Raw genomic sequence first — 10,776 nt, 5'->3', positions numbered from 1 at the left:
CAGCCTAGAGGGCCAGAGCACATTCTAGTAATTTAAAACCAGTATGGGGACAACTAGGTGGCACAATGGATAGAGCACTGGTCCTGATGTCAGGGGGACCCAACTTCAAATTTGGCTTCAAGACACTTAACTAGCCCTATGATTCCAGGCAAGTCACTTGACATCAGTTGCCCCGCCAAAAAAGCAGCATAATTTTTCCTCCCTTGAAGCCATCTCTACCTTCTGTATTCATTTCATCCTTTAACAGTTCTGACCCCAAGCCTGTGCCCTTTTTATCAACCAATGGCACCTTCAGCTAAATGCTCAGAGTCCAGAAAGTCTGCTGGAGGATCCCTTCACCTTCTTTACTCCAAGCAGAACCCTTTTTATCTCCCTTCTACCAACGATCCCTTTCATTGCCAATTATTGGATACTTATTCAATACCAGAAGCTGTGTTGATACCTCTGGGCCCTTACAAAAGAATGAAAGAGGCCCTCCCATAAAGAGACTTATTGCAAGATGAGCAACAAAAGAACAACTAGCAACACAAGGTTCTGCCTCATCAGACTGGAGTGGCCACCATAGGGATTCAGTCGAGGGAGAAAGGATGTTCTGGGTCTGGAGTGCTCAAGGAAGTACAAATGAAGAAAGTAGGATGATTGAGCTAGGCTCTAGATGCAAGAGGCCAGGTATTACAGCCTAGGGGAATAGTGCATTCGTGAGACAGAAGATCAGTCTGCCCAGAATGGAGGCTTTTACACATGGGAACAGTAGGAATGTACAAGTGATAGGAGGTGCAAGCTAACGATAACTTTTCTCAACCCACACACATCTATGGCTCCCACTCCAAACCTTGTTTACTGGGCGGCCTCTGAGACTAGCAGATCCCTTTAAGTTTCCTCAGCACCAGGGTCCCCTTTACTGATGATTACAGAGCTGTGAGATTCACAGAGGTTCCCCAGCACACCTCTATTACCCTCCATGTTGGGAGGTGATGGAACAGTGGCTGTTAGCCAAGTGGACATGGTTCAAAACTAGTAACTTTTAGCTATACACATCTACAAAGGTTGGGCCGAAATGCCTCTAACACAAGCCTCAAGTGACTGAGCCACTTCAGACCTTTGTTCCTGCAGTCTGCTCTGGAGGCACCCTGCATCCGTGGAGTCGCCACTACTAGGCTTTTGTGATGCGTTCTCCACTGGGCCTATGATACTCCGCTTGTGTTCAGGAAACCCTTAACATGGTTATGTCCTTTTTGTTGGATCACCCTGGCCTTGTGCCCTGCTTCAGGCCCTCAGGAGAATCTACCTCTTTTCTAGGGCTTGACTGGTAAGGACAATGCTCCCTTGAGATACTGTAGTCTTGTCTTTTACATGGACACATATATACATACATGTACACATGTCTTTTACATAACCTGTAATTTTTAATAAAAAGTGGAAAAAATCAGGAAAGCTAAACACAAAGCCTTTTAAGTGAGCTTCATAATCACTCAAAAAGAGTTCATTGTAAGTTCATTAAAAGATTTTATGTAATTGCAAGCACAACATTGAGCTTGTTCATTAGGATCCCCTAAACACACTGCAAGAATAATAAACTGATGATGATAAACTGGGCCTAGAATTAAGCAGGAAGAATAATAAGTGAGGCTATCTTTGGGAAAATCCGAAGTGTTTGTAATGACTCCCTCAAGTCTTGAAACAAAGGCCCATTAAAAAAAATTTTTTTTAACATGATAGCAATGCATAGAATGAAATCTTTAAATTGGAGGTTACTTATTCAGCAGTGAAACCAGTGGGCTTGGGTAAAATACAACACCATATCAACCACAGACTATTATGAAAGTGTACAAATGACAACAGGTTTCTGAAAAGAAAGATGGACTGGCTGTATATTCAGAATGAGACAACCTTTGTGTTCCACTGCTAGTTCAGACAGAACTGATAGAACCAGAGGAAAACATTGAGCATGCTAAGTAGACCTCTAGCCTGTGGAAGATTGAGAATGGGTAGGTTGCTATCTACATCTCTAAAAGCAATTTCTGCGATGATAAGAGCCAAAAGATCTATCAAATGTCCTGCTTTGTCAGGAGCATCTCTGAATCAGATCTGAGTCACCAAATCAGTTAACAGTAAGTATAGTAGGTATTCTGAGGGGTTATAAAAGTTCAATATAAACCCATGTCCACCTCAACTCAACAGTTGGGGACAGACAAGATTCATACATAGGGAACAAGTACTAAATTGTGACTTCAAGTTGAGGGGACAGGGGGAATGTAATTACAGAAGGCATCTTAATATTGTCAGGACAAAATAGAATTTGAAGGATGTGCAAGAATTAGATGGAGATTTTTTTCCCCCTCCCAAAGCAATTGGGGTTAAGTGACTTGCCCAGGGTCATATAGCTAGGAAGTGTTAAATGTCTGAAGCCAAATTTGAACTCAGGTCCTCCTGACTTCAGGGCTGGTGCTCTATCCACCTAGCTGCCTCTCAGAAGAAACATTTCTTAATAGGAAAAATAGTCCTGCATTAAGGCAGAACTCGGCACAGAAGCTGAAGAGTTCTGGTTGCTACAGTGTTCAGCTTCTGCCTGACTTGGGGCCCAGACAGATCTTAGGGCCAGAGAGCCACATCACTCCTAGTCAGATGATGGGACAGTCTCCAAACCAAAGATCATCAGCCTCCTGCCCTCCTAGGTGCTCAGCCAGGCCCCATCCCAAGGCCAAGACTCCCCCAAAATCATTGACCTATCTCTCCCTGGGCCTTGAGAGAGCTGGTCCAATGCTGGTGACCTTTGTCTTATTGGCTTTGCAACCACGATTTGGTCCCTCCCCTTAAAATGGGAGACTTCTACAAATGATTCTTGAGGTCTCAACTTCACACTGTATGATTCTTTGTGTTCCTACATTTAAAATGGAAAAATAAAGATGCCCCCGGGGGCGCAGCATTAGGAAAAGTACAAGCCTGGCACAAAGATCTTTAGAAAAGGAAGATGAGGAAGAAGAAGAGGACTTGAGACTGAATACATGGTGGGTGGGAAAGACCAGAAGAGTCTGAAAGCCATGCAGAGGAGAGGGCGGGATACAGCCAGCTGAGCAGGGATTGACATGATCAGAGATAAACTATAAGGAAAGCTCAGCTGCCAGCAGATTAGTCTGAAGCTCAGGAGATGCTGCAGCCAGGGGCTGAGGCAGTAAGAACCTGGATAAGGATAACGGCAGAGTGAGAGGAGAGGAAGGGATGGATGCCCAATGATACAAGCAATCAACCCCACATTCATTCCAAAGCATATTAAAGGTTGGCCATAGTTCGTTTTTCCTGTGGTTTCAACTTTAGTTTTTTTGACCTCACTGATTTGCAGAGCCATATGTGCATGAATAGCAGAATTCTGAGGTGACTGGGCTGGCTGCTAATGAGTGTTTTGGTTCTTTTTGAGACCAAGGCATGTCCTCCAAACATCTTGGGCCTGTTAGTGATCTTAGTGGTACACGAGACATTACATGATACAGGGAAGAACACTGGACTAGGAATTTAGAAGCCCTTAAAACTGAACACCTGGCTCTGAGTAGTATTGTGACTTTGGACAATAACTGATAGTTACATAACACTTTAAAGGTTACAAAGCATTTACATACATGATTTTATCTGAAGAAGGAACTATTCTCAACTCAATTTGCCTGTGGTCATCCAACAATATCTATGTAGCCTCTCGGCAAGTCACTTCCTCACCTTTTTTTTCCTAAAAGCTGAGATTGGGTCAGAAGGTCTTTAAGATCCCTTTCTAGATTTAACAGTCTAGGAATTTGGAAAACCTATTTAGTAAAATAACCAGAATTGTCTTTTTACCTCCTTTTTACCTCCTTTCTTCCTCCCTCTTTGAGTCTCCTTGCTTATAATTGTGATTGTTCCAAGAATGCCGCTGTCAGCAGCTCCTCGATTTCCAGCTTCAGCAGTGAGGTTTTCAGTCTATGAGCTATGAACTGGATATTTTCCAGCAGATAGAAGTGTATTCTGACACTAGATTGCTTCTAGGTCTCTTGTTGCATCCTCCAGTGGGATTGAGTGGAATAGATTTAATTAGGTTGGACCTGATACAAAGTCTTGCTTGTCACTCCATTTCATCAGTAAAGCCAGTATGAATCAATAGAAAAAGCTACTTTTTTCCCCTACCACTAATTTGCTTTTCTCAAATCACTGAAAGTCTCTAAGCCTTGCTTTTTCCTAACTGTTAAATGGGGTTAGCAAAAACCTTCCTCACAAAATTGTTATGAAAATCAATCAAGCTTTTAGCACCTATTAGTGTCAAGCAATGGGGCTACAGAGCAAAAATCAAATGGTCCCATAATAAGAGTCAAAGTTCCTTAGGAAAAAAAAAAATCCTACACAAATCATCTTTAGTGGTAGGTTTGAAAATCATTGTGAATTAGCCTTGACTCCTCAAAGCTGCCAATCTTATGTAGGTAGACTCAAGATTTGCCATTAGAAAGGAAAAGCTTTCTGAAGAAGCAAAGAAAATTTATCACCCTTTCCCTACAACATAACCTGCCCTCATTCCACTAACCACAATCCTCTGCTTCTAGATCTTGCCCCCAAAACCCATTTCCCACTGACTTGGTGGGGACAATGCTTAGAGGGTCAGTACTGTGTGTGTAGTGGGGAGTGGGAGGGCTATCCACTGGGGAAGGCATTTTGGAGAAATAGGACTTTTGTATAAAATCCTAAGGAGTGAGAACTTTCAGGAGTCTGGTGGAGGGAGAATTGGTAGGTTGGTTGATCTGTGCCTGAGGAACTGACTCAGACTGAGTTACTTGGTAATGTGTCAAAAGTGGGATTTAAATGGAAGCCTTTCTGATTCCAAATTCAGCACTCTCCTCAGTGCTTTTTTCAGTGCTCTCTTTCCCCAGCACGTGATAAGGTTCCCTGACCCCATCATTAAATGTGTCCTTAGAGTGCACCCCAAACCCTTCCTGAAAGGTTCATTTCTCCAAGCCTACTACTACTACCTTCCCTCCCTGTCCCTCCCACCCCACCTAGTCTCATCTACTAGTTCATCCCTGTCCTTACAAGCTCAGTCTGATAGTTCCTCTTTACTTCCATTTGGGGAAATATCTCAGACAGAAGTTCAAGAGCCAGCAGAAGGATGATTCCTGAGAGGCCTGGAGAGACTTACATGAACTGATGCTGAGTGAAATGAGCAGGACCAGGAGATTGTTTTCTATTTCAACAACAATACTGTATGATGACTAATTCTGATGGACCAGGCCCTCTTCAACAATAATTGAGGCCAATTTCTAATGTTTTTCCCCTGAGGCAATTGGGGTTAAGAGACTTGCCCAAATCACACAGCCAGAAAATGTTCAAGTGTCTCAGATCAGATTTGAACTCAGGTCCTCCTGACTTCAGGGCTGGCGCTCTATCCACTGTGCCACCTAGCTGCCCCAATTGAGGTCAGTTTGAATGATTTTGTGATGAGAGCCATCAGCACTGAGAGAGAAACTGTGGGAACTTTGGGTGGATCACAGCATTTTCACTCTTTTTGCCGTTGCTTGGTTGCATTTTGTTTTTCTCATTTTTTTTTCCTTTTTCTGATCTGGTTTTTCTTGTGCAGCAAGATAATTATATAAATACGTATACATATATTGGAATTAACATATATTGGATTGCTTGTCATCTAGGGGAGGGGATGGGGGAAGGAGGGGAAAATTTGGAACACAAGGCTTTACAAGGGCCAATGTTGAAAAATTATCCATTATGTGTTTTGTAAATAAAAAGTTTTAACTAAAAAAAAAGGAGCCAACAGAATAGCACACTCAGACCGCTTTTCCTGCTTGAGCCTGACCCCCCCAAACCAGCCCCCACCCAGGGGTTCAGTCCTCCTGGAGCTGGGACCTGGCCCTGTCTGCAATGCCGCTGCCCTTGCCTCCTAGTCACAGCTACTGGAGGCTCAGAAAGTCCTCCCCACCAAAGTCCTCGGCACCATTAAATGGTTGGATATTAGAAACGGATATGGTTTTATCAATGGAAAATACACTAAAGAAGATAAATTGCCATATACTTTGCTGATGCACCCTAAGGACCACAAGGCCTTTCCTTTGGACCTGCAGCTGAAACCTCCTGTGTGTGTATTGTTTTCCCCTAATGGATTGTGAGTACTTGGAAAGCTTCTTGTTTTTCTGGGTGTATCGCCATTGTTGTGCTAATTTGTTCAGTCACTTTTCAATCACGTCAGACTCTTTTTTACCCCATTTAGGGTTTTCTTGGCAAAGATACTATAGGGCTTTGCCATTTCCTTCTCCAGCTCATTTTACAGATGAGGAAACTGAGGCAAACAGAATTGAGTGATTTGCCCAGGGTCCCACAGTGGTGTCTGAGATTATATTTGAACCCAGGTCTCCCTGACTCCAGCCCAGTGCTCTATCCACTGGAGCACTTACCTGTCTTATTATGCACATAATAAGTGCTTTAAAGTATAGGGGCCCTGATGTCCTCATATTTTCTTCCCAACTTTGTCTGAAGGCTTGGCATAGGATTCCATAAAGATTTTGGAGTTAGAAGCAACTTCCAACCTCATTTTACAGATAAGGAAGCTGAAGCCACAAAAATTAAATGACCTGTTCCCATAGGGTCACAGCTATTTACTAGCTAGGCCAGAGTTGAACCCAGATTTTCCTGACTCCAAATCCCACATGATTCCGGTTACGCCAGGCTATCTTTAAATCAGGGGTTTTCAAGCTAAAAGGAAGACCTTACAGGTGATCTCATCCGCCTCACTTTACACGGGAAGTACCCAAAAGGAGAAGTTCCTTGGTGAAGATCACCAAGGAAGCAGCTGGTAGAATGAGGATTCAAATAGTTCTTCTGCAAATATGGAACTTGGCAGGAGTCGCATGTTAAGCCAAAATTCTGGTTAAGCCCAGTGCTGGACCCAGTACCCCTCTGCTAAATCCACTCCTGTACTTCAGCATCACATCATCACAAGCCTCCTTGCCACCCTTCCCAGCTCCCTTCCTCACTTTGCCCTGAGAATTGACCTTGTTCCACTTCCACCTGCCCTGCTGCCCAAATTTCTGCCCTCTGCCACAGGCATCCGCCTGTGTCACTGCAGATCTGATGGTCTGGAAGGAGACAAAGGCTTCCTCGCCCTCGTGAATCTCTTCTCCTCCACCCCCAACCTTCCTCAGGCTTTTGGATTCCCGCTGTGACGAGGTGTTCCTTTGGGTTCCAGCATTAATGGCCTTCCAGAATGCAGGTCGTCTCTCTGAAGTGTCAGCGTTAGCTGAGCTTGTACTAGTGCCAGTGAGGCTCCGACCAGCTTGCTGTCACCCAGCAGAGGGATACGGAGAGCAGATGGGTGAATCTGGTCAAGGACAAGGGGGGAGAAAGCAACAGGAAGGGAGGGGTCGAAGACCAGACCGGCAGACCTGGCCACGATGGGAGGATGCTGGATTTCTGGCTGCTCCCTGATGGGTCAGGACCCAGCTCTGCTCCTGGAGATGGAAACTGCTCCTGGTGCCTAAAGAAAAACGGCCAGGGAGGGGTGTGTTGGAGAGGGGACATTTTCCCGGATCGGGGGTCATCATGTGGCCCCAGGGTTTCCCCCCGCCTTTTGTGAGTGGCTAACCCTAAGGTGGGAGGTATCCCAGAGGCCCTCTCCTCCTCCTTCTACCCTGGCTCGGAGTTTCCCTCACACTGCCCTGCCTGGTCTCCTGCGGTTTCTTGTTGGCGCCTCTGGTCTCTAACAGCTATCCCCCCTCTTGCTTCCCCCGCTCCGGGCCCCACTAATGGCTGTCTGTGGCCCCAGGGACCTTCCCTGCCTTCCCCCAAGCTGCCCTTATCTGGGCCTCCCTCACCCCCCTTGATGCTGAAACCCAATCCTCTGCGGCGGGCACCTCCCACCCCGGCAGGCCTGCAGAGCGCCCCAGCCCTCCCACAGCCAGCTCCGTTCTTACATCAGCAGCATCGGACGGGACCCAGCCCAGAACCACAGCCAGCGGCAGCCCTCCTGCTGGAGCCCGGGCCAGACCCGGGCCAGAGCCTCAGGATCTGCTTCCCGCCCCCCTCGCCCTCATGGAGCCTTGGGCTGAGCCCTTTCTCCTCCTCCTCCGCCCCACTCCCCTCTGTCCCCTCTGCTGACCTCGTGTCCCCCCCACACTGACCCATTCCTCCTCCAGCCTTCCCCGTCCTCTGCCCTTCTTCCACCTCCCCTCAAAGCTTTCCTCACTGACCTTTGTGACTCCTCTCCTCCCTCCCTTTGGTCCTTCTCTCCTCCCTCCCTTTGGTCCTTCTCTCCTCCCTCCCTCTGGTCCTTTCCTCTCCTCTCCTGCCCCAAGCCCCCTTCCCTCTGGGCTGAGCCATGAAGCCTCTCCCTGCCCCACAGGAGGAGGCCGGAGAAGCCGGGCGGCCCACCTCGGACATCTGTGTCTTTGCCAGCAGCTGCACCCTGCACGGCCTGAGCCACGTCTTCGGGCCCGGGGGCCTGACCCTGCGCAGGGGGCTGTGGGCCGGGGCCGTGCTGCTCTCCCTGATCGCCTTCCTCTACCAGGTGGCAGAGCGGATCGAGTACTACGGACAGTTCCACCACGTGACCGTGCTGGATGAGCACGAGAGCCACCACCTCGTCTTCCCGGCTGTCACCCTGTGCAACATCAACCCGCTCCGGAGGTCCCAGATTACGCCCAACGACCTGCACTGGGCCGGGCCCGCCCTTCTGGGGCTCGAGCCTAGAGAGCACGCCGACTATCTGAAAGAGCTGGGCCAGCCCCCGGCACCCCAGGGCTTCATGCCCAGTGCCACTTACGACCTGGCCGAACTCTTCGCCAGGGCCGGCCACACCATGGACGACATGTTGCTGGACTGTCGCTACCGAGGACGGCCTTGTGGCCCAAACAACTTCACCAGGGTGAGCAGTGCCCCCACTTTTCTCTTTCTCTCACTTCAGTCCCAGCCCAAACCCTGCTCTGGGTCAGAAAACCTCTAACACTAGCCTGGCCCCCTTCCCGTCCCCTTAAGAATGCCAGCCCCTATGGTACCCCACCCCCACCATGCTCTTCTACCCCAAACAACCTCACCCATGGTCCCCTCTCCCAACCCTTGAGCATCTGAGCCCAAGTGCTAGGAAATCTCACCTCTAGCCCAGACTGTATGTTGGGGGGAGGAAGGTGGGGAGTGTGGATGCTCCCAAGTGTACTTGATGGCATTGTCAGGAAGTGGATTCTCACCCCATCACTCTTCCCAGGACTGAGGTACTAGGGATAAGAAGACAAAGTTTCCCCAAACTGTTGACAAAATAGCCACTTTCCTTTCCTTGCCACTTGTACTTTTAGCTCACTCTGACCTCAACCTTACTCCCCTCTTCTCACCTTGGTCTACACAACAGCCTTCCTGACAATTCTCCCTAACGTAAGCTCATGTCCCTGCCCAAGGCCCCAAGTAGTAGCGCCTACACTATTTCTTGAAAGGTTAGTGATCACCCATATGACTAATTTGAGAGACACCAGGAAGATCTCCATTCCCCCAAATATGTTCTCCACTGGCCTGCACGATGCCTGAAGTAAGAGACAAAATAGTGATCACGATGATCTTGTTTTTTCCGTCAGATTAAGGATTACCCTGTTGGGGAGGGCAGAGGGTACTCTTACTATACAAACATCCCTGGCAGATATATTAAAGTGCAAGCTCCAAATATCATGATAATAATCATCCACATTTCTATAGCATTTTAAAGTTTACATGGAGCTTTCTCGTTACAGCTCTATAAGAGGGTATGATCACCATTTTGCAGATGATGAAACCCTCTCAGAGAACTTAGGTGATTTCCCTAAGGTGATAAGTGTATTAATCAGTAACTGTCTTGTCTAGTGTCTACTACACGTATCAGACGCCCAGCTGAACTGACACATGAAGCTTCTGATCTTATAATGAAAATGGGTGTATTAGATGCTCTAACCCTACCCCTGCTAGACAAATAGCTTGAGAGCACAGGGTACCTAGTGAGCAAAAGAAAGGAAACACTGGAAAAGTATGGGGGGGGAATCAGAGGATAGGAGCGATCACCAAAAGCTCTAGAGCTTCTCAGAGATCAACATCGGAGCCGTTCCTACCCGTTTTCCTACTTGTCCAGGCTGGCCTGTTGGTACCACTTGGTTTTGCTGGAAAGGAGTAGAATTCAGGACTGGAGAGATTTGGAGAATTATGAGATCATCCGTTTGGACTCTGCCACACTGGGCACAGTGAGATGAGGGCAGGATCACCTGGCATCTAGGAAATGCTTTCCCTCTCCCCAGGGGAGGGAGTTTTCAGGAGAATGGAATAGTTCCTTTCAGTCCAGAAGACTACTTTCCTCATTCTACCTCCGTCATCCCCACAAAACCCATATAAAGATTTTAGTGGCCATTGAACCACTTCCTGCTTTTGTTCTTCTACCTACAAGACAATATTGATAACACAAATTCACATTGATTTAGTGCTTTTGTTTATAGCAACCACCAAGAAGGTTGTTCACCTGCAAGAATTAGTTTCTTTATTTTATAAATGGCCCAAAGAAGGCAAATGACCCTCAGACTCACAAACTTTGTTGTATAAATATTATTATTTAAAGAGACAAGATCCCTGGTGGGCCTAAGCCAGCCTTCTCAGGGATGGGGCATAATGGTAGGCATCTGAAGGTCAAATGGCATCTTATCAGCTAAAACTCTAGAAACAACATGGGGTTAAGTGTGGGGGGGGATAGGATCCAGACGTTGGGCTCCCTCTAGGCTTTTCTTGTTCCCCAATATCACTCTGGCACCTTCTCTATTC

At 47.2% G+C, this 10,776-nt stretch overlaps 1 protein-coding gene across 1 annotated transcript in view; it reads left to right on the top strand.

The window, feature by feature from the left end:
* Positions 1-7,938: 7,938 nt before the first annotated feature.
* The window catches only part of ASIC3 (acid sensing ion channel subunit 3), a 7,845-nt gene continuing 5,007 nt past the window's right edge, over positions 7,939-10,776 (top strand). The window contains 1 exon segment of the mRNA XM_074267489.1: positions 7,939-8,878. Coding sequence (XP_074123590.1) covers positions 8,333-8,878 — 546 coding nt within the window. The 5' untranslated portion in view covers positions 7,939-8,332.

This window comes from Sminthopsis crassicaudata, chromosome 5 (genome assembly GCF_048593235.1).
Source record: "Sminthopsis crassicaudata isolate SCR6 chromosome 5, ASM4859323v1, whole genome shotgun sequence".
NCBI lineage: Eukaryota > Metazoa > Chordata > Mammalia > Dasyuromorphia > Dasyuridae > Sminthopsis > Sminthopsis crassicaudata.
The sequence above is the reverse complement of the archived record's forward strand: the minus strand, read 5'-3'. Positions and strand labels throughout refer to the sequence as shown.